This window comes from Corvus hawaiiensis, chromosome 3 (genome assembly GCF_020740725.1).
Source record: "Corvus hawaiiensis isolate bCorHaw1 chromosome 3, bCorHaw1.pri.cur, whole genome shotgun sequence".
Classification (NCBI taxonomy): domain Eukaryota; kingdom Metazoa; phylum Chordata; class Aves; order Passeriformes; family Corvidae; genus Corvus; species Corvus hawaiiensis.
The window spans coordinates 68289024-68313998 of NC_063215.1; the positions used below are offsets into that span (position 1 = coordinate 68289024).

Sequence of the window (24975 nt, forward strand, 5' to 3'; positions counted from 1 at the left end):
AAAAGATTGGATAGAAAATGCTGCCAAAATGCATAAACTGAGTGGAGGTATCTGAAGGATGAGGGCAAGAGAGCTGGCAGCCCAGAAAGTCATGGAAACATGTATCTGTATTAAAAATAGCTTTTAAAATCCATCTTTAGAGTACTACGAAGAAAGCATTTGTTTTCTTTAAGATCTGATTAAAACTTTGATGTGTCTTTTGGTCGAATATGTATTTTGAATCAAGAAGCAACAATTACCAGAAAATTAATATAAAAACTGATGTAAATGTCAAGTGATGAAAGGCTATTAAGAATGATACACACTGTTACCTGATATATTTGTAACTATAAAAAAAAGCATAAGCAAGCCTATTTAGTGTGGTAAGCAAAGAATCAAGCAACGAACACCAGTGTGTGATGAGAGGCACAGATACATTTAGTTCAATAAACTACAATCCCAGTGTGTTATTACTAAACTGCTTACAAAAAGAAAATGGGCTGTATAAGAAGGAAATAGTCATGAAAACTATGTAATGCAGCCAAAGGTTTGATAAAGTCGCTGTTCATACTGACAATACCGCTGTCTGACCGACCATGAGCAAATAACCCTGTGAACCCACGTGGGTGGCTAAGGGAATCTCAAAATATGAGATAGTGTTATGATCACGATTTAAATGCAGAACTGCAAATATCTTAAAAAATTGAGGGCATCTCAATTTACTTACGTGATTATTTAATTTAATACTGTTTAAGTCTCCTGGTAAAAATAATTATTATTTTTTAAGAATTCTGAACATTTACATTTTAAGAAAGTTTTATTATGAAATACCAAACCATCTACAAGATTTGCAAGCTGATCACTTCTAGTTTTCAAATGCGTAATGAATGTTTGCCAGATGTCCAACATTTGCATGTTCACTGCAGTTAAATGCTAATGTTCATTTAATTTTTTCCAGATAATTTAGCTATGGACCTAACTAATTTACTTTCTACCAGGTTCCTGTGATAGTCAAAAATGAAACTTCATTTGATCTTGTTTCAGCAAATGAACACATATTTTGTTCTGAGGTAGGTGGAAATACATTAATGTCCCTTTAAAAAAAAATTATTTAATTTTTCTTATCTTTCTTTAACTTTTTGAATTTTACTCCATATTCCTACCAAGAAGAAATAAGTTGTGACTTATTTTTTAAGTGGAAAAAGAATGATGGGAATAAAAGGGCAAGAAATTATCTAGATTATTGTAATTAGTGTTTACCTTTTTTAGAATTTGAAAAGTTGGTCATGGTAAGAGATTTTCTAGACTTTTAAAAAAATATATGTATGCAATCTGTGAACTAAGGTAAATACTATTGGATAATTATGAAAGAAAAGAGTAAATAAAGGCTATGTTAGAAAGGATTTGTATTTTTTATTCAAACTGTCCGGATGTCCAATGGGCCTGCATGTCTGTGCAAATGTCTGCGGCCCAGACAGTCTTTTCTGTCTCTCCAGAGTTGGATGATTGTTTACTGAATTCCTGCAGGTTGTGGAAAAACATAAACCAGGTTGAACCAAGGCATCTGAGCACCTTACTGAATTTAATATTACTTAATAATTTCTATTTCATTTAGTACTTCAATGCAAATTCAAAATTCAGCACCAGAGATACATGGGAGGGAAGACTAGAAAACAGGTCATGTAAATTTTGAAGTTCACAAAACCACTGATTTATTTTAGGACAAGTTTCTTGGAGTGTCCATAGAACCACTAATTAATTTGAGGCCAAGTTTCTTGTAGTAAAAGCTCATTTTCATTGCCGTTTATATAAATCATTGTAACAGTTTGGTAATACTTGTGAAGGTATGGCATACATCAGAAATCTGCATATTATAAAACCATGCATAAAGCATGATTACTTAAAGCTGCTATTTTAAGTCTTAAAAATTCTAAGTATATAGGAGAAAGTTTCACGAAGGATGTCTGGACTTGAGGCGGCTCTCTTGAAAGCTGTTTATTGCATAGGCGAAATTACAGCATTTCAGGGAGTGGGTATCCAGAGCCAGCCCTACAGCTGCCAGCTCCAGCTGTAGGCATACCTGAAGCCACCTTCTGTTCAAGTTACAAAGCATCTTATACTTTTCTTTGCAGAGTATCTTAACACATAACAACCAATAAGCACCATACCCAATACCTTTACATTTGCCTATAGCCTATCATAGCTACTACCATCACCGTATTATAGTCATTATTATCCAATCACAAGAGTAAGTAAGTTACAATTTAAGCTTACAGTGGAAAATTCTTAGACCTTTCTTCTTCTTGCTACATCAACATTTCTTGTTTGCCTGCCTTATCTTTCTTTTTGGTAAAGACATGTTTTCTATTGACTTATGCTCTTCTTGAGACTTATTTACTTGGTGAAAAACATGTCTTTGTTTGTAGTCACATACCTTTGTCCTAATCATAAAAATCTCCTTCCAACTCATCTCCAACCTTTGCCTTCTCAGTTACTCAGCGATCACTGTTTCAGCAAAACATCTTTTATTCTATATCAAAACTTGTTTTCATTTCTACCTCATCCCTAGCTTCTACATTCACAGACCTTTCTGCCAAGCCTACATACCTTACCAAACTTTCATCCTCCCCAACATAAGTACTTTTAATAATTTAGGATTTCGTTTACCTAGTACAAATACTGACTATTAAAGGGAATACTGATTTTTAGCAGTTGGCTTTTAATAAGCAATTAAACAAGTGACAGCTCACAAGTCTGTAACATAATTTATTTTAAGATCATGTTTCCTCATTTGTCTTTGTTAAATGGTAAATACCTTTATTAATAATGTGCCTTTACTTAGTTTCATAAAGTCTTGTGTTATTTTTGATAGGTATTATAATGATTTTAAGAGAAGTTGTAACTGTGAGATTAATTTTTCTCTTAATCCATTGGTATATTTTTGTGTCACTTTTTTATTTACAACAAGATCTGTTTAATTCTTTGATCATTATAATATAACTTGACTTTTTTTTTCAAAAATATGTTGCTTGTAAAGAATTTTTTTCTATTTTTTACTTGTTTTAGCTGATGAGATGGATTGTAAGTGAAATTTATGCTGTCTGGAGGATATATAATGAAAATTCCTTAAATAGTGAAACATCCACACTTGTTTGGAAACCTTGGGAACACATTTATGCCTTATGTAAAGCTACCCAGGAACACATACCACTGTACAATAAATTTGGAAAATATGTATTGAAACTTTATTGGATGGTGAGTAGTTTCCTCCAAAATGTATAAATTTGATGCAGCTAGCATGGCGAATTTTAATGGTTAGTGGGCACATATTTTATTATTGAAAATACGTAGATCTGTAGGAGTAGAAATATTGACAAATTGTTGATGCTTGTTAATTAAAATGCCTCTTACAGTTCATGTGATTTTCTTACAACTTACAGCTTGATAAAAGTGTTATTACTCGCAAAGACAATATTTTATTTTTGTAGTTTTGTAAGTTTGACACAAATGCTTAGTAGAGTCAGGCATGTGGCCCGCATCTCTGGTGTATTAGGCTGAAAAATTTTTATTTTGATGTTTAAGTAATTCAGTTGGCTGACTTTACAGGGCTATTTGTATCTAAGTGTATTTAAAGATAACTAGAAACTTCCAGTGTGAGGACCATTTTCTGCAGATGTACTGGTAAAACTAAAACATCCCAAGGATTTCTAAAGATAACGAACAATAACTTCTTAACACATTTGGCAGTCAACAGGGAACACTTAATTGCATATTGAACCTCATTTTAATAAAGAAATAATGACATATAAAGGAACTGACATATGAAAGTTGTCTGTGTTGTTTGAGTTATTTCAGTTACATTTTTCTTTTGGAAACAGAAAATGTCACAACACCCTAAGACCTATTACTAACCCTATTAAACTTCCAGTTGCTCAAAGTTGAAAATATTTTTGAGACAGTCAGTTGGAAACAAAAACTTGAAAGTGACCTTCCCTAAAAGGGGAACACTTTTACATGTCTGTGCTTTCCTTGTCTCTTACTACTACCTCCACATATGAAATAACTTATATTCATATAGAAATGAGTTGCATGAGTTTGAGAAGGCATAAATTGTGTTGCCCAAATTCCTCAGCAGAGGACATTATTCTCTGTGTGAATTTAATGCTGTAGATGTTATGTTGTCATGTGGTAAAAGACTACATTTTAAAGCATGTACATGAGTTACCAGGGTGTTTCATTTTCTTTGTCACTTTTGTGGATTTCTTTGGTTTGGGCCTGTGTATTTATTCCATTTTCTTTTCCTCTGGTTGTACAGATGTATTTTACAGACAGAAAATCAGGGAAAAAAGAGATTCACATGTTGGAAGATTAAAGAAAATGTGCAAATGAGGAAAGACAAATATCAGTAGAGATAGAGGAGAAAGATTTCACAGGAGAAAATAGAATGTTAAATGAAAAAGGGGGCAAAAGATGGAATAAAAATGAACTGATTTCATTAATATTCTGCATTGAGTCCTGAAGGGATTGTTGTGCACGACAGCAAACCTATGAATGATTTTTTTTTTCACATAATTGGCACAACATATGAATTCTACCCCACATTCTACTTCCACTTTGCATTCCTGAGGTTTATTGAATTTTTTTTCTGTAGTTATATTTTTCTCGCCTTTTTCTATCCGTGGACCTGCCCCACATTCTTTTTAATTTCTTTGGTTCCTTCTCCTTTACTTATCAATTTGTACTGTTCTCCCTATTAAACTTGAGGAATTTTTGGAAGAGGAGATGAATATGTGATCATTTCACTGACTAGGTCCTTTTCAAATTTGGGAAGTCTTACATATTTTGCTTTGGTTGTCACAAAATAGTTCTTAACCTAAAAAACAGTAGCTTCTTTTATGCTTTTTGCATATCTTTGCCCTCTGGCCTAAGTTTGCTTTCTCCTGAGACCTATAGAACTCAAAGAGTTAATCAGCTGTCATTTCAGCTTTAATCCATAGTCTAGTTGCAAGTAGAGAACAGTAATTTTGCACTGTCTGATAACACAGGGTGAGTACTTTAGTGATTTGGTCATTCTTCATCATTTTGTAGGTGAATTAACAGAAGTACTTGCTATTAGCCCACCAATTCTCTATTATATCTTCATCACTGTACAGAGACTTTAATTTGGACATTATTATTTTGTGGAATACTAGCTCAGTTTACTAATGAAATATCTGGTATTGGAGATATCAGTACTTTGTCTTACCTGTTTGTTTCTCATCCTGGAAATACAGATTTTTTTTTTTTTTTTTTTTTTTTTTTAACATTTGATCATTTTGTGTTGTTTTGTATAGTGTTTTATAAAATACTATTGTAATGTTTAACAGGAGACTAACTGCAGTCAACATCCCCACGTAGTTTTTGGGAAGCAAGGGGCCAGCTTATATCACAAGTATTTTGCGGACTAAGACCTAAAGAGGCATTTACGAAGCTTCTATCTTGGTTTTAAGCCTTTTTTTTAATCATTACTGTTTCTCAGGCATCTGTCATGGCAGCTGAAGAAACAGGAATGCATGCACATGATGTATTACACATATGAGATTAAATATATTTGGAAATAGCTGCAATTAGATTATTCTCTGAAATAAATAAGTGAGAGCAGTAATAAAATGCTATGAATACTGTTTCCATGCTTTTCATGTATTATGTGAGAACTTTTTTTGAAGCCATCTGTGATGTAAATAAAAATACAATAGAATTGGGTTCTTGGGAAAGCATTAAAAGTTCTCTTACATACTGTTCACTTGCCAGGCCACAAACTAATTTTTTTCTTTCTGCTTTCCTCCCCCTTCCCTTGTCACAGGGGTGCTGGAGAAAGATCACTGTGGACGACACTATGCCTTTCAATGAAGAGGAGAATTTGTTATTACCAGCTACAGCCTGCCAAAATGAACTTTGGCCAATGTTGCTGTCCAAAGCTATCATTAAATTAGCAAATACTAGGTATGTTTTGTCATCTCACTTTTGGTTTGTTTTGTGAAGTCATGTGGAAATAGCAAAAAGTGGATTTAGTTGTCACTGTTGTACCAAGAAACGGCCAGAATCACGACACAAGTCCAAGGAGAAAATGGAATTCGTTTATTAAATACAAGCTAGGTTTATATACCTTTGTACATAAGAGAGCATATGATTGGTCGCTTGACCAGCCACCCCTTAGAGGGATTGGCTGAGGTTCTCTAACACCCATTCAAAATATTTTTTCCCAGAGTACCAAAACAAGGCTGGAAAACAAACCCAGGTGCAGAGATAGAGAATTAGTTTACAAAACCGTCTTTCACTGTTTCTCAGCTAAAGCATGAGAAAGAAAAACTTCACAAAATGCTTCAGCAGCTGGAAAATTCCTCTTTTAGCATTCACATTTAGTATACATGGGAAATATATTTTGCTAAAAATTTTATAATGACAATTATGCACTTTTAAAAGCTGGCACTGTAAATCACTAAAACAAAATCCTCTGTAGCTACAGAAGGTGCGGTTTCCTTTTTAGATGTGTTTGTAAATTTATGCACCAAAAACTTGCAAAGAAACTGGAGTATTCTCATTATTTGCTTTATTTGTTTGACATTATTCCTAAAGACTTCACATGTGGCTTTCTGCCAAACAGAAGCGTCCGTGAACTCTTAATGAAGTTGTAATTGTCAGCTTTGACCAGTATTGACTCAACCAATATTGAAAACAGAGTTTTGTGAGCTGCTTTTGATGCCTGTGCTGCAGTTGTGATGTTGTGTACAGTGATCTACGTCCCTAGAACTGACTGGAAAAGTATGATGCAGTGACTGACTATTATGGCTACAAGTTCCTATGAAATGAGCAATGAAATCCAAGAGTTTAAATGAATAAGCTTGAGAAAATAATTCAAAACAATCATCTGTGTAGGGAAGCTTCCCTGTTCTGGTCCTATCAAGTTGCGTTTGTCAGAAGAGTCATCTAAAGTATGTCTACACAGGCTAGGGAGTTGCCTAGAGCTGCCTGTTAGGAAACTGTTTGCAGGAATGTGATTGAAATACTTCATTTCTCCAGAGTACAAGGGTTAGTCAGGCAAGTGCTCGCATCTTTAGCCTTGGTCCTCCCAGGAAACCTCTCCAGAGAGTAGTAGAGCGTCAGTTTGAAACAGTGAAGTGCTAGAGTGGAAGTAGAACCAGATTGTTCAGAATAACCTGGGAGTTAGAGAAGCTGCTTAGGAAATGGAAGTCGTAGAATCATAACCCTGTTTTAGTGCAAGGAATTTCAAACCCACATCTCCCACCCTGCAACTGTGTGGATGTATACATAGTAGGCTTGCTAACAATTTTGAAAAAAAAGCCATTGTATGAGAGGGAACACTAAAATAATGGACCTGATGCAAAGATATTGATGTTGTGGGGGAGTAGTCAGCAGTAGTTTGGAAAAACTCCTAAAACTGCAAGTAATGACTTGTTTTTCATCAGGCTATTCTGTGTATGGTCTTATTCTCACGGACAGCAATGTAGACTACAGAGTTTACTGTAGCTGGTTACATTACAATTGTAAAATGTCTGCTTTTTTCTTATAGTATACATGAAACTGGAAAAAGAGAGATGGAGGAATTTACAGTTCTACATACACTGACTGGATGGATACCAGAAGTTATTCCTCTCCAGTAAGTTCTTTTATTAAACAATTTATGTGCTAATTGTTTAATATTTAATTCTTTAAGGCAGTATGAAAAATAAAGCTAAGCCCTAGAAGTCCTTCACCATCAGTTTTGGAAAGTGAATGGTTTATAATTCAGGCACTTGGGAAATGTACCTTTGAGAAATGCAATTTCATTGAGTTTTTCTTTGTCGGTCATACAATTTCTTGTAAAGCTATTTATCATGTATACTGATGCCTATTCCTTATAAAATTAATTTAACTAACGTTAAACAGTTTGATGAAAATAAGGTTAGAGAAATCTGTTTCATTTAGTATGCAGTTACAAAATGTCTGCCAATAATAATAACTTTATATCTGAATGTACCATAGAAAGTATATGTCATGAATTTGGAAGTAATCAATGTCAGCTTTAAATTGTAATTGTTGGTAGACTTCTAGTTTGAACCAAAAATAGTAATTCCTACCTACAATAACATTTTTCTTGTTTCCTGTCAGTTTTATGCTCATTTTGTATTTTTAAAGAAAGACATTCTGACTTTTCAGCTTGACATTCTTTTTACTAAATGAATTACCAGGATACTGACACTAAATATTTAGACTTTTTCTTTTGAATTACACCTTTTTGCCTTTTGATATATACATTTAAATGAGCATAGAGATAACAAATAGTATTGGTTTATGTATAATTGTTTATTTATAACCATATTTCACTATTAAATAATTTCAGTCAAAGAATATTTTATTCCATTTTTCAGTAATTTTTATATCTCAAGCTATGCTTGCAGTTTAGGTTTTTGATATATTTGTGTCCTACAGTAGTGTGTATGTAACTTATGGACTTAAAAATCTAAGTAACCTAAATTTTATTTCTTTCTGTAGTTAGTTGTACAACTGCAACAGCAAAAACAGTATTCACTTACTGCAAATATATCATGAAATATGAAAACATGAATACCATAGAGTCTTTGGAATAGTAGTATAAGATGACTTTAGCTCACTTTACAGTCACTTATTTTATTAAAAAAAAAAAAGTTGAATGCAGTTAGCTTGCATGAAACTTATGCATGACCCTGTTTGGGATTACTTCTGGAATCACTGAGTTTCTGTGAAAAACCAACATGACTGCAACTATTATGTCATATCAAAAAGCTGTTTTTTCTGGTAGAATCAGTGGAAGTAGCATGCAATTGTCTGTGCAGAACATTTAGGAAAGCCCAGTTTGGAAGTACCTTTGAGAAGCTTTTTAATATACAGAGCTAGAATCACTGTGTTGTATGGTGTAGTTGTAAAGTTGTCTGTGAGTTTCTCTGCCACATCTTGTATCTGCTAAAAATCTCGAGAAAGGATGCTTTACTTACATGCATCTCTAACCACCATCTCTTTTTTAATGGGTCTGTCCATAATCTGTCTCAACAAATATCTGTGATACAGAGTGTGTTCTATGTTACTAAAATAACCCAGTAGAGTATTTTAGAATTGGACTGTCAGTTGTGGTATAGTGCGGTCTAGATGAAAATCACACTTTCTTTTCTTATTGGAAATATCCCTGCCATTGACATATACATTTCTGTTTTCTCTTAAAGACCTGAATACTTGGACAAAGTTTGGGGCTTTTTGAAAGAGATTGTGCCAGAATTCAAGTTGCCAGAGAAGAAGGCTCCAGAGCCTGAGATTACTCAGGATGATACAAAACCTGAAGAGACCAAAGACTCAGAATTAAAAAATGAAGTTTCATCTATGAATAAGCTGCCAGATACAATTGAGAAAGCAGAGACAGCCACTAACGTTAGCAAAGGTCTGTAATTTTAGGCAGTGTTATCTTTGTATGCCAGGCATAAATAAGGCTAGCATAATTTCTGTTTCAAATAAGTATATTTTACATATATTGTCACATGCAACTCTGTGGGTTTGTTGTTTCACTGAACATGTTGCAATAATGTAAGTTCAAAATACTTTTGTTTTAGCTATAGATCTCATTAGAAGAAGTGCTAGACTTTTATTTTATAAAAATAGCTTCACTTTATGGCAGAGACTTTTTCAGCTCCATGTCACAGCCATTTCTATAAAGACTAGTTCCTTGCAGAGAGATAACAATCAGAGAGGTTACAGTTTCTCCAAAGGCAACACTGCTCTGACCATCAATTAATTATACATTTCATTATGGATGCTGTAAAGTGTGATTAACTACGGAGTTCTGACAAATACAGTTCTAACGTCTACCTGTATTTTTATTTATTGCAACTTTTCTTTTATGCTACTAGGTATGGGCAAAAATTTTCTTCATGAGCTGCTAATCCTATTTACATTTATATGAAAAAACTTAGATTTAGAAACTTGTTTGTTCCAGTATATTATTCTTCATTGTTTTTATTTGAGACTGAGTTTTCTTAGTTGCTGTTTTTAACTTGGAGGCATGGGTGCAATTTCACAGCACTTCTCATGCCTTTGTAGAGTACAAATCATATGCTAAAATGTCTATTTCTTCCTAGATTTTCAGAAAAACCTCTGACTTCCTTACTTTGAATCCGAAATATTATGTCCCAATGTAAAAAGTATAAAAGTCTTAGAAATTACCTGGCTGAGGTAGTATTCTCTCTTCTTAGGAAATCCTGCTATAATTTTGACCCGCCTATCAGTGTGGTAGCTATTTCAGAGTTTGGAATGGACATGCCACTGGGAACAGCACTGTCATTCATCCAAGAGGGTGTTGGGGTCTCCTCCCCTGCCGTGTAGCCCTGGGAGAGGGGCCCTGAGGGCACAGACACGAGGCTTCCCTGTCCCTGCTCAGCCTCGTTCCCATTGGTTGGTTTGTGTTCCCTGCGCGGGCAGAAGGACCCTTGGTCCCGTGACTGGAACAGTTCCTCGGCAGAGCTCCGGCCATGCGGCTGGAGAAATAAACATCTCTGAAACAGCTAGCAAGAATCTGTCTGTCCATATATATTTCCTTTCCACGGGACTCCTGGTTTGATATATGCGTGTTGCAGGATCCCCACTGCAACAAATGGTGGAGATTTGAGAGCAGAACAATCCCCGATCCCTAAGCGACTGATTTGTGTGAGTAAACCCTGGAAACTTTGGATTCCTCTTCTTGGTTTTGCTTTGCTATTCCATATCTGAACTATGGAGGAACCGTGGGAAGACTCTTGGCTCTCAGAGCCGCATATGGACATTTATCTTAAACTTAAAATGATTCTTGAACAACGATTTGTAAATTTTAGCTTGATTCAAGCTCAAAAAGAACTGAAACACTTCCTGGCATGGTTGTTTAAGAACTTTTTCTATGTTTCTTGGGATTTAATTCTTACCAAGGGCTTTTGGAAAACCGTTTGGACACAGTTAATACTGGAGTCAAAATATATGCCGATGGAAGAATATTTTCGTGAATATTATTTAGTTACCGAGACTGTTGAGCAATGTCAGCTGTGTCCTGGCGAAGGGAATCCTGGCGCAGGGACCGTGCGGCCCAGGCCACGTGCACCGAGCGCTCTGCAAGCAGCAGCGAGGCAGTTCCCGCGCGCGGGCGGAGCCACGCGAGCCGCAGTGTCGGTGGCGGAGCGGGGAGCAGCGGGACCCGGCGGTGCCCGCACGGCCGCGTGCAGCGCGTGGTGGAGCGAGCCCCGTGAACGCCCGACCGAGAGGGGCGGCGCGCGGGCAGCGGCTGGCGGCGGTGGAACGGAGCCGTGCCCAGCCGAGACGCGCGCTGGAGCAGGGCGCGGGGGAGTCCTCGCTCAGGGGCCCGGCCGAGACGTGGGTGCAGCGCCCGGCAGCGGCAGCGAAGCTGCGACCAGAGGAGGCGACGCACGGAGAACTGAGCGGCGTGGCCCGGCCCGGCCCGCGCAGCCCCGAACGCGACCCCGGGAAGAGCGCGCAGGCACCAGCAGCCCCGACAATTCCAACACGGGAGCGACCGAAGGAGAGAGCAAAGACGCAGCGAGACAGAAAACAGCAGCCACTCGGAAAAAGGAAAAGATCATAGTAACTAAGACCTTAGGGATAGTAAAATGGTATAATGTTAAGCAAAATTATGGTTTTATAACAAGGTGTGACAACCAGCAAGACATATTCGTGCATAGAACTGCTATTAAAAAGAATAACCCTGAAAAATGCATCCCAAGCTTGGGAGATGGAGAGGTGGTGGAATTTAATATTGTACTAGGGAGAAAAGGGTTACAAGCATCGCAGGTCACTGGGCCTGATGGTGTTTCTGTAAAAGGCAGTATATACGCAAAAAATCGTAGTCATGTTAGACAGTATCTCCATTGTAAGCCCCCCCTACAGTTTCCCTTTCCTAATCCCACCTTTCCCTTTTACCCTATGTCCTATTACCCCCAGTGTATTCCCAACCCGTTTTTTCACCCATGGTTTCCCTCACAAAACCATGCTTTTGCCAATTGTTTCCCCAAAAATCCCTTTCCAATGCCGAGTGGGGGATGAAAAGGGGGAGGGAAGAAGTTAAACCCTCTCCTGCCTCAGTTTCCCCACAAAGCATGCTCAGAGAATTCTGTCTCCCTTCTGTCAGCCCTAAGATGTTCCACAGAATCTGTTTGGACATTTAAAGACTCAGGAGGGTGGCTTGTTTTGTTTTGAAACTGTTCTTGTTATGTTTATCCAGTTGTTTTCATTCTCCTTTTATTAAAATAAAACGGGTGAGGTGTTGGGGTCCCTCCCCTGCCGTGTAGCCCTGGGAGAGGGGCCCTGAGGGCACAGACACGGGGCTTCCCTGTCCCTGCTCAGCCTCGTTCCCATTGGTTGGTTTGTGTTCCCTGCGCAGGCAGAAGGACCCTTGGTCCCGTGACTGGAACAGTTCCTCAGCAGAGCCCCGGCCATGCGGCTGGAGAAATAAACATCTCTGAAACAGCTAGCAAGAATCTGTCTGTCCGTATATATTTCCTTTCCACGGGACTCCTGGTTTGATATATGCGTGTTGCAGGATCCCCACTGCAACAAGAGGGCGTTGTAAATTTTTTTCCAGAAAACTAAGTAAATTTTATCCTGCCTAAGACTTAAAAATTCTATTAGTAACTGAAATGGCTAAGAATCAGGGAACTGTTGTGCCATGATACAGCTCTGTAATCTCCAACTCTGAGCCTAAAAGCTTTGTTCAGATGCTCTGTTAACGTTAGGGATTTTTTGGATGACATGAAGCCATCCACGTCACTGTGAGAGTAAAGGACCTGGGGGTCCTGGTGGACAACAAGCTGCCCCTTAGCCAGCAGTGTGCCCTGGGGGCCAAGAAGGCCAATAGAATCCTGGAATACATTAGGAAAACCATTGCCATCAGGTCGAGGCAGCTGATCCTGCCCCTTTACTCAGCCTGCATCTGGAATGCTGCGTCCAGGCCTGGGTTCTTCAGCACATTAGAGAGGTGGAGCTCCTGAGTGGATCCAACAGAGGGCAATGAAGATGATTGGGAAGCTGGAGAATCTCTCCTGAGGAAAGGCTGAGGAAGCTGGGCCTGTTCAGATTTGAGAAGAGACAACTGAGAGGGGACCTCATCAATGTGTATAAGTATCTAAAAGCTGGATTCCAAGAAGATGAAACCAGGCTCTGCTCCATGGTGCCGAGAAACAGTACAAGAGGCAATGGGCAGAAACTGGTGCACAGGAAGCGCCACCTGAACATGAGGAAGAACTTCACTGTTTGAGTGACCAAGCACTGGAACGGATTGCCTGGAGAAGTTGTAGATTCTCCCTCACTGGGAATGACTAAACTGGAGATATTCAAGAACTGTCTGGATGCAATCCTGTGCTATGTGCTCTAGTATGACCCTGGTGGAGCAGAGATGTTGGACCAGATGACCCACTGCGGTCCCTTTCAGCCTGAAACATTCTGTGATTCTGTGAAGCTGTGTGGTGAAGTTGACACAAAGGAAGGAATGAATGCCATCCAAATGGACTTGGACAAACTTGAGAATTGGGCCCATGAGAATCTAATGAGTGAATCTAATCTAATCAAAAAGTCCAAGTGCAAGGTGCTGCACCTGCATTGGGCATGAATACAGACTGGAAGAAGAGCTGAGAGCAGCCCTGTGGAGAAGGACTTGGGGAATCTGTTGGATGAGAGGAAGGACATGAGCCAACAGTGTGTACTCACAGCCCAGAAACGCAATTGTATCCTAGGCTGCATCAAAAGCAGTGTGGCCAGCAGGATGAGGAAGGTGAGTGTCCCCCCATACTCTGCTCTTTTGAGACACCAACCTGAAGTGCAGCATCCAGCTCTGGGGTCCCCAGCACAAGAAAGACATGGACATGTTGGAATGAGTCCAGGGGAGGGCCACTAAGATGATCAGAGGGCTGGAGAACCTTTCTTGTGAAGGCAGGCTGAGGAAGTTGGGATTGTTCAGCCTAGAGAAGAGAAGGCTTCAGGGGAACTATGCAGCACTTTTCAGTACCTAAAGGGAGCCTACCAGAGAGCTGGAGAGGAACTTTTTATAAGGGCATGTAGTGACAGAACAAGAGTGAATGGCTTTAAAATGACAGAGGGCAGGTTTAGATTGAATATTAGAAAGAAATTCTTATCAAGGATAGTGAGCTCCTGATACACGTTCCCCAAAGAAGTTCTGGTTGCCCAATCCCTGGAAGTGGTCAAGGCCAGGATGGGACTTTGAGCAACCTGGTCTAATGGAAGGTGTCTCTGCCTGCAGCAGAGGGGTTGGAGCTAGATGATCTTTAAGATCCTTTCCAACCCAAACCATTCTATGGTTTGTTTTTTTTTTTTTTGTTTTTTTTTTGCATTAAGAAGTACTTTCCTGTAGCCTAAATTCTAAGGCTTCAAAGAATGTGGGAGACTTTCTACTTCTATGTCCATTGGGAATCTATGCATCATCTGTGTTAATTTTTTCTTGTAATTATTGATGCATGAGAGGAAGGAAATAAAGAAAATATTTGGCACAGTGCCAGAAATACAGTGACTTCTTATATTGTAATAAGGACATAAAAGTTGTGCAATAACTAAAAGGTGGGACCGAAGCCTTCCTGGCTCCTTCTCAGTAAATCTGCATTTACATCTCAAGAATTACGTTTTATTTTTATTTCTTTTAATTAAATTACATTAGTTTTTTATTGTATCTCAACTCTCAACTTCAAAGACTTTGTGGTTGCTTGTTTTTAAAATTTATCTAAAATCTCATTAAAGCATTTTCACTGTATGACATTTGATGAGTGGCTGTTTTTATCTGAAAAAGAAAAATATTTAATCTTTATTTTGCTTAATAGAAAAAGCAGAGCAGAAAGGAGTAGGAAAGAAAAAAAAAGGAGAGAAAGAAAAAAGAAAGGTAGCGCTTCAGTCTCCAGAAAAGTTGGCAAAAGCCCAAGACCTTCAGGACTTAACTGAAAGTAAGTCCTATTGTTTTGAAGCTAAACATACAGACAGGAGTTATATGTGAAGAAAAGGCCTTTGCTTTAATTTGGTGTTGAACTTAACTGGGGGGAGATTATATTTACTCTTTTTTATTTTCTTTAAATTGTAGTTATTTATAGCTCACAGTACACACTGAAGTCATTCTAACCTAAGAAAATCTGCTACATAGATTAAGAATAGTATATTGCAGTACTTTGCTTTAGTGGTAAACTGTCTTGCAGTTGTTCCATATTTAAGAAACAACAACCCTTCCTCTTTAGTAATTTATTTGTTCAATATCCACTTTAGACAGTAAATCGCAATTGGGAAAAGCAAGAGTGCTTCTTTGTCAAAGGGCAGGGGAGCTGGGGGGACAGAAATATTCGTTAGAATTCACTCCATGATGTAAATCCTTATTTTTTTTATCTTTGTCCGGGAAATACAGAGTGATGAATTTAATTCCTGTATTGATATATTCATAATAGCATAAAAATTAGGTAATTTCTTGCTTTTATATGTAATGTTTAAAAAAAAAACCTCAACAAAATACATTTTAAATAAACCACAAGTAAATACTAATCAGACAACTAAGCAATCAATTGAGATATTTCATATTTACTAGCATAAACTATAGAAGATCTTCAAAAATTTACAATAAGCTGATATGCTCTTGGCTTTGCTTATGTTTGCATACATGTGGCATTTCCATGTGACTAGCAGCAAAAAACAATTATTAACTGGAAAAATTTGCAGTTGCAAATCAATAGGTGAGAACAGGTAGAATGTCTTTCTTTAGGGAAATAACTGCAAAGTAAAAATTATATAACAAGAATGAAATTTACTACATAAATGGGATTCTTGCTTCTTGATTTGAATCCTGATTAAAATTGATGATTTAAATAATTTTCAACTACAGGAAACCAAGATTATGGTTTGCCATCAGCAAATATATTTATTTAAATTCCTACCTTACATACCACTAAATGACTTAAACAGCAATAAAATTTAAAATATATTTCAGGAATGTACTTTTCTTTAGTGTAGTAGGTGTGGAATAGGAAATAAGGTGTTTCATGTGAATATGAGTGATGTGACTAACTAGTACTCAAGCATGTTATGGGGAAAAGAAAGCAAAGGTGAAGCAAAAGGATCCAAGAGATGTATTCTAGAAATTGTGCAAAATGAGTGAAAGAACACTAAAAACAAAGAGGCAGTGCTTCCATGTGAAAAATGACATGATATTTAGGTCTTTATTCTGCCATTTAAAGCACAGTTTATGCTTTAGGACAGTTAATGTCCTGTGAAGAGGTTATTTAGAAAGATAAATCATTCAGGGCTCAAGTACAATGGTCAGAGAACTCATTAGTCCTAAATTTGAACCAGAAAAGACATTTGGAAAAGAGTAAGAGGTAGGTATCTCTACAGTAACAGCAAATTTAAGATTATTAGACTGCAAGGAAAAGAAAATAAGGAATTGCAGTTTGAAATAATACTGAATTACAATGCATATTTGTTGTGAGATTGTAGCCAAAAGAGGGAAATCTTGTAGGCTTTATGAGACACGGGGTCTGCCGAGTGGCCCAGGACACTGTTGTGCATAAAGTAAGATCTGAAACTAGGTCTTGGTTCAAAGTCAGAGCCAGAGGCAGTAGTTGTAAAATGTTCCTGTCTTGTTCTGGGGAATTCTGTAAGAGTGACTTTATTTAATGCAGCAACTTTTTTCTTTTTCATTTTCATTTTAAGTGACTTCAAAATGGTTTAATTCCCAGAATGATAAAAGTGCTCATTTCCCTGCTGCAAGCTTTTGCTCTACCAATTAACTGTTGACTTCAACGAAATTTTTCTTCTTCCTGATAAATATGGACTATTTCTAAAGAGATACTTAACTACTCCAGATACTGTTTATATTTGACTTTTTTGAAATGGCAAAATCTTCTGTATTCATTGCATTGTATATTCATGACCTTGTTTAGTTTCATACACATTGACATACCAAGTTACTTCTAAATACTTGGAAACTTCTCTTACAGGCTTTTGATTTAGTGTGTGCTATAATGTTGTGGTGAGTTGATACTGTCTGGCAGCTAAGACCCCTCCCATACACATGCTCGCTCCCCACAGTGGGATGGGGCAGAGAATGAGAACTGAACCCTTTGCCCACCCCCAGAATACTTGGAGTGAGAAACAGAAGATTTAATGGTGTGTGAGCTCTGCTCTGCAGTTGCTGACATACTGGTGTGTTATCAACAGTGTTTTTGGTCACATATCTCAAACAGGACCACACAGGCTGCCCTGATGAAAGCTCATTCCCAGCCAGATCCAGTACAAACATATGCAGTTCTGAATCACTTGCACACTCAGACCAATGCCTGCTGCACCCCACAAAAGCAGTATGAGTTGCGGGATCATTGAAGCATTGAACTTCTTTCTCTATTTATCCAGTTTCGTGGATCCAGCTGAATAACAAGCCCTTGACATGGTCAGTCCGAACTCTTCCTGAGATCAACCAACCCTTTGGTCCTTTGGCTTATCAATCAGCCAGTTTTTGGGAAGTCTTTGCAGACAATTCATATGTTCCTACTGACCCATTTTAACATACAATCTGTGCTTTTCCACTCACCAGCTTTTTCTTCTAGTAACTAACCTTTCATACTTAGGGAGTTGCCTTGTTTTATGTACAGCTTTTACAATGATGAGATGAGATGAGATGAGATACTTAGTCGCCTTGTTCCTGTAACGTATCACCACTTTACTTTATTTACATTTCCAAACTACCAAGTCTTAATTTTTGAACTGCTGGAAAGGGAATACTATTCCATTTGAAAGGGCATTACCTAGGAATTTGGGAGTTTGTTCTACAAACCAACCATGTATTTTGATAATCACATTCTGCCTTGATACCAGCTTTGTAATTAAAGATATTTTCTATGTCGCAGAAGTGTTGAGAGATTATTATTATTATTATTATGCTAAGAAGTTTTTGAAATCAAACAAGTAGATCTGTAATTTTATCATCAGAGTCAATGAGATGTCACACAACTGTAAAGTTCTTATAATTTTTCTTTTACCTATTCAAGAGTTTTCACTTACAAGATGGATTGAAGCCTAATACCAGAGTATTTTGTTTTTTCAAGTGCATTTCATGATTCTGTGATATTTATGTCAATTCTGATTCTGCAATATTTCTGTCAATTCTGAAAAGCACATAGGTTATTCTTCTGAAGACTAAAAAAATACCTTCCAATAGGCAAAGCTAATCCATGCCTAATACAACAGCAAAAGTTAACATCTGAGCTGCACACCCCAAGATCAGTTATTGAAAGCCAACTGATATGTTTTCACAGAATGGTTTGGGTTGGAAGAGACCTTAAAGATTGTCTAGTTCCAACCCCTCTGCCATGGGCAGGGATATCTTCCACTAGGACCAGATTACTCAGAGCCCCATGCAATCTGGCCTGGAACACATCCAGGGATGGGGCATCCAAAGCTTCTCTGAGCAACCTGTTCTGGTGCTTCAATCACCTCACAGTAAGCCAGGCCTCTTTCAGAGGGGTCAGTTAAAACAATTGCCCTTTGTTCTATCACTCCATGGCCTGAAGAATCTCTTTTCAGCTTTTTTGTAAGCTCCTCTTAGATACTGAAAGACTACTCTAAGATCTCCTTGGACCCTTATATTCTTCAGGCTGATCAATACAAAAATTTTCAGCTCTTCTTCACAGGAGAGCTTCTCCAGCCCTCAGATCATCTTTGTGGCTCTCCTCTGGCCTCATTACTCCTTGGAAAGTTAAACTACACCATCAGCTCTTGTTTGATAAATAAATATTTAAAAGAAACATTAAGAGTGAGAAAATTCTTGTCAAGTCTTCAAAATTTTGATAAACAAATAAAAACAGTTAAGATATATAAAACCAACAATTTTAATTCCTGGCCTTTTAAAGTGGCTGGATATGTATTTTACATGGATTAATTCAAATCTTACTTTCCCTTCTCCAAGGGACTGAAGCATTTGTTTGGGTTGTTTAGCACTTATTCTCTGAAAATGAATTTGCAAAGCTGCAAGTGTGAAATGTAAGTAGTACATGGATTCAGAATTTTCTAACAAAGCACTCCAGAATTCTTATATCCACACTGAAGGATATAAATAATAGGCTCTGCTGAATCTGTTTTGTTGTACTGTATATTACAACATTTTTCATCTAATAATACAATTTTATCAAGGCTATCAGTCTTAACTAGTTTCCCCAGATGCTGAATTCACATTAATCATCATTACACCTGGTGCCAAATAATTTGCATACATCGTCCTTGTTTTTTGTACAGCGAAAAAAGATCAAATAATATGTAATTTTTAAAGCTACTGGCATGATGTACTAGTATTGTAATAGTTTTAATAAAGTGGATACGATGTGCCTGGTTAATCATTTGCATGCTCTAATAATTTTTTCATTGCTGTTTATTGTCTGCCCTGCAGACATTTTATTTCACAACCCATCTGGACTGAGTACGACAGCTTTACATTCCACCTGGTATTTGATTAAATACTTTTATTTGAGAAATACTTCTCACAAGCAGTGACATCACTGTGCCTTGTGGCACATACTGTTCTGTACTGTAATGTGCAGGACACCATAGCTACTCTTGCTGTGTTTGTAACAGATCAGATATGTCGGTAGGGACTGAGATTAAAGCTAAATTATAGCCTTGCTTTTGAATAACTTGAAACCCACAACTAACACAAGAGCTGTGGTTAACACGGGAATCACAATCATGCGGTGAGAAATATTAAGAATCCATTGGAAAGTACCTCTTACTTACCTTTAGCTTATATTTAGTTGGGTAATTGAATTCCCAGAAGAATATTTAAGATGCAAAGATATTGTACTTCTTTAAGAATAAAATGTTGCATACCCTCTAAATAAATGGATTTTAAGTCTCATAAATCATATTTTCCAGGCATTTGCCTATTTATATGCAGATTGCATTGTTTTATATAATTTCACAGAAAATACCTATTCTTAGTGCAACTTCCAGTTGAATACTTACTAAACATAGGAAGCAATTATCCTATATTTGAGGTGAGGCTGAAGTGAACAATGACAGACACAGATAATTTTACTGGAATGTTAGATGGGGATAGAATCATAGAATCATTTAGGTTGGAAAAGACCTCTAAGTTCATTGAATCCAGCTGTTAACCTGTACTGCCAAGCCCACCACTAAACCACGTTTCTAAGTGCCACATCTGCACATCTTTTAAATACCTCCAGGGATGGTGGCTCAACCTCTTCCTTGGGCAGCCTGTTCCAATGGTTACCAACTCTTTCTGTGAAGAAATTTGTCCTAAAAAAGCATTCTGTCCTAAAAAAGCACCTGAAAAACAGGTGTCACAGCCTGTGTACTGAAATCCTGTCTCCACATGTTTTCTGAGATGACTAAGGAAAAGTAGAGAGAAATAGATATCTTTCTTTTTCAGATGTCTTTTTGGTAAAACCAGAGACCCATATTTCAAGTATTATGTTTTAGACCTTTAATCTCCCTTCACCATGAAAGAAATGACTCTCAGACATCCTTGGCTTCTCTTCATCATTCAGGAGTTAGCAATGGCTTCTTTCACAGATAAGAATAGGAGACGATCATATGGTTGTCTAGTGCAACAGATTTCTGGAGTTAACAAAGTGACTGTGCCCCTGTTTTTATTCCTTGCATATAGCAGAATTACAAGCTTCTCTAAGGTATGTGGGATAAGAGCTATGGGGTTGCCCCTTCGTACTTTCTGAGGCAGCCATCATTACCTCCATTTTTTCATCTGCTTGACAGAAGTGAGAGGAGTAACTCTGGTTTACAGGCACTGTATTTCTCAAATTACTTATCTCAGTCTTCATATCCATTGGCAGCAGTGGCCAGAGGTCTAGCTTTGGATCCTTTTGTTGGCAAGATCAAATTTTGCCTTCAGTGGTGAGAAGCATTTAACTAGTACTGACCAATCAGGATGTTTTTACTTCATCTACACGGATTATGTGTATTGTTTATACTAGTACTGGTTTTAAAATTTGAAGAACAAAAGAGCAATGTTGAAAGCTACCTCTGACCTGTCATATTTTTAAGTTGTATTTTCTGTTACTCATTTGTGTAAAATAAGTAAAATACGCAAAGGCTGTTGATTATTTAAATGAGGTGGTTTTTTCCATCCATGGCTTCTTTTTCAAGTGCATTACAATGATCTCTTCTTTTGAATAAAACAGTCAGACAAAGAAAAGAGTAATAAAAATAAAGCAGAGAAGGCAGAATAATTTAGTGTGAGGTACAGCTGCAGTTTTTTACTGTTTACCTTGTTCTAAAGTGTTTTAATGTCTTCTTTGTAGAATCTCCCATACCAACCCAGCCAGAAATGGTCGTGTACGCTGGCTGTATACCGCTGAATTTGTTTGAAGAGGATATTTTTTTATTAACGAGAATGGTAAGGTTCTGTGCTCTCAGGACAGGAAAACATTACTTATTTTCTTATCAGAGTGTTTCATTTTGTTGTAACTACGTTGTAACAAAATACAATTAGCTCAGTGAAACAGTCACTAGATGATGGCTGTCAGTTGAATTTATATTTTGGTACTTCTGTATTCTGAACATGCATTTTCCTGCCAAAGCCTGCTGATTTTATTCAGTTTTCCTCCATTTTCCTCAGGATCCCAAAAGCTGGAGTCTCCTGGGAGAGACTAGATGTGGACTAGAAAATGTATCATGATGAGATACTTCTGAATGGAAAGTCTAATTATTTTAAGGGCTACTTGAAAAACATGAATTTTAATTTTTTTAAGACTACAGTTAAGACTCCTCTGATATATATTTTCCAATATGTTGTTTGTTGTTATATAAGAAATAGCATGTTTATATCAATTTCTATCATTAGTGTTTTAACTGGTGAAAGCAGCTGGAAAAAGTGTAGCACTTAATGCAGCTGGGGTAAAAACAACACTTAAATCTTCACTTAGTCACTCACACTCCTCAGAAAGCTTTTTACAATGCAAGAGGTGGCTTTCTTGAGTTGATTATTAATTGCGTTTCCTTTTTTTCTACATTTAAATCATATCTATCATAATTAGATCATTAAATTTTAAGCTGCCTTCTCAGGAAACTGGTAAGCTTCATGGAATAAAGAAATTTCCAGAAATGGTTTGCAGGTGTTATGCTTTAGTGCACTTAATTCTTGCACTATTTTCTTTTTTTAATTGTGCTGTGTATTTTATGCAGTTTTGAAGATTACCTTGTTATCTTTGATTTTAATTTATTTTAATTTAAGATCTCATTCAATAGCGTAATTTTGCTAATAATAAGTAATGCTAGTCATCAAAAAGCAAAGTGGAAGGAGGAACATGGGATTATATCATTCCTGCCACCTAACATCCGGAGTCTCAAACTTGACTACAGTCTGTTGGGATATAGAGATTACTGAAAAAGAGGTATGGCAGACCAAATAGGAGGAGACAGATGAATCTATATGTCTAAACCAGTATTTTAGTAAAGACTTGATAGAAAAATGGAAGTTGACAGAAGTTAAATATAGAAGTGTAGAGGATTTCTTATGGATAAAACCCCCACCATTTTCAAGCTTTATTCAAGGGCTGAGACAAACTACACTAATTGAAATAAAGTTTAGAAAATGGATTAACAGGGATAAGAGTTGTTCCCTAAACTTGGAGAAAATTTTGTCATTGACTGCAGCTGTGCCAGAATTCCCCTCCAGAATTTTTGCAGTATCCCTTTTAACTTTGCTTTCTAGTATGGATTTCCTTGGATTGTTGTGGCTTAAATTTTCTCAAATAAAAAAAAATCAATATTTGAGTCATACAAGTGTGTAGTGTACTCAACAGGTAAGTTGTCCTTTATGGACTGGTTATCTTCAGAATCTTTTCTAATCTTGGATGTTTTAACTGGCATTTTTAATTTAATTCATTCCCTACTCTTCAAATAACTGACAACCACAACAATATTCTTCTCTCCAGAGTTCTTAAATACAGAACCTCAGGAACATTTTAAAATGAGTAGAAGCATAGAGACTTGCTGATGAGCGTGTTAAAGAAATAACTTATTGTTGATTTATTTAGCATGTAAAAGAAAGTGTGCTTTTAAAATTAAAAGGATGTACAAATCTTGTAACAGAACTTTCAGATGTGATGTTAAGTACTGGACCATTATTATTTTAATGGGAAGAGCACCACTCAATGTTGACATCTAAAATTGCTCTTAAGTCTGTTCCTAAGGGCTTTGGTATACAGGTCAACTAAAGTGTCTTTAATGTGTTTTATAAATTAGCCACCAAATAAAAAACTTAGCTTTAATGATATGTTGGTCCAAAGCAGTACGTTATGGAGATTTTACAAGTTATCTAAAAGACCAACTGATTTTAGAATTCTGCCACTTTATAAATTCAGCATGAAGTAAGGACTTTTTCCCTCAGAAAGTATTTTTAAATATGATTACTTGAAAGAAAATGTTGTGCCTATTGCTTTCTTACATATTCATTCTCTTCACTTGTATGTTATGATTATCTAAATAAGTTGAAAGAAGTGATGAATCTATTATGAAAAGTAAAATACATGTAAACACTTTTAAGTATACTTTTTGTGCTGAGTATCAGATTCTAATCAGCATGTTTTTGGGTAGTCTTGTCAGGTGAACTATATTCATTTCATTTGTTACAGAAGCTGTTAGATGCCTTTGTGTGCATACTGTTCTTGTTTGTTAGACATATCATGAGAAAGAAGATCTGACCCAGTCAGATTATCCTTTTGTGTTCCATAGGCTGATTCTTCAGAGAAGATGAGGCAATATGGGCTTTCCCATATACACAGCCATCCTGTCCTGATCACTCGAACTAGGTCTTGTCCTCTGGTAGCACCTCCAGAACCACCCCCACTTCCTTCTTGGAAGCTTATCCGTCCGAAAAAGAAAATTGTTGTGACATCTGAACCCCAAGGTTTGTCTACTAAAAACTCCAAAATGAATTTTTAACTACATTTTAATTATTTTAAACATTTTCAGGACCATACTTCTTATCTGTTAGCTTAATTTCAATTGAACTCACTTTTGTATTACTTCCTCTTAGCAATATTTCCTACATGCTTTGAGAAGTGTCTCAATTTATGTTGAAAAAAGCATGCTAGTGGAGAAAATGAAGAGGGAATGTTATCAAAGTAACACAGAAGCTCTCTGATGGAGAGCCATTAAAGCTTCTGAACACCTTTTAAAAATTTAAAGTATGTGACTAGTCCTGCTGCATCAACTCATGGTTTTAGAGTAAATTTTTTTCTAGGATTTTTCTGTACTGCATAATGGAGTTAAATGGATGATACGAGATAGCTTGAGTATGTTGAAAGTGTTACAGGCAGGCTAGCAAAATATGGTGGGATAAGAAACAGAGGAAATTGGCAAAGGCAAAAAGTGCTGCCATAGTTGTTTTGAGCTACCCTGGATAACCTTGCATATAAGTTAGGCACAATTTAATACTTTTCAGGCTGAGGATCAGAGTGTAAAGCATTTATTTTTCATGATATGTCACCTAGAACCATCCCTCGTTTTTCTGTTCCATTCAAGTGCATGGGATGATACTTGGAAAATTATTTAGGGGTGATGAATCCCCATTGAAATTTATTTCTCAAAGTTAGTAGTATTAAATATTTTTATGAATGTATATATTTAACAAGTTGCTTTTTTCCCAGAGCCTGTGGTAGAGAAATCTGAAGAACATATTGAAATTGCTAGCCTATTTTTGAATTACAAATTGAGTGTTATCACAATACCAACAGACATGTGAGTATATAAGGTAGTTTCAGCATTAGCATTGTGAAAGTGCACTGTGAAAGTGCACTGGCTTATTTTTGCTTGTGTCACAGGCAAAAACTGCTCAGATCATTTCTGAAGCACATCAGGACAAAGCACTCTGTTGATGTGTTGATGTCATGTAATTAATCAGGTATCAGTGTACTGCATTTAGGATCAATATCAGCAATA

The 24975-nt window shown here is 36.9% G+C and overlaps 1 protein-coding gene across 1 annotated transcript in view; it reads left to right on the forward strand.

The window, feature by feature from the left end:
• The window catches only part of ADGB (androglobin), a 108615-nt gene that overhangs the window by 21027 nt on the left and 62613 nt on the right, over positions 1-24975 (forward strand). Inside the window, exons 4-11 of the mRNA XM_048297624.1 lie at positions 978-1049; positions 3046-3234; positions 5822-5961; positions 7550-7636; positions 9216-9427; positions 21333-21427; positions 23767-23941; positions 24684-24774. Of these exons, the coding sequence (XP_048153581.1) occupies positions 978-1049; positions 3046-3234; positions 5822-5961; positions 7550-7636; positions 9216-9427; positions 21333-21427; positions 23767-23941; positions 24684-24774 (1061 nt within the window). The remainder of the gene's footprint in view (positions 1-977; positions 1050-3045; positions 3235-5821; positions 5962-7549; positions 7637-9215; positions 9428-21332; positions 21428-23766; positions 23942-24683; positions 24775-24975) is intronic.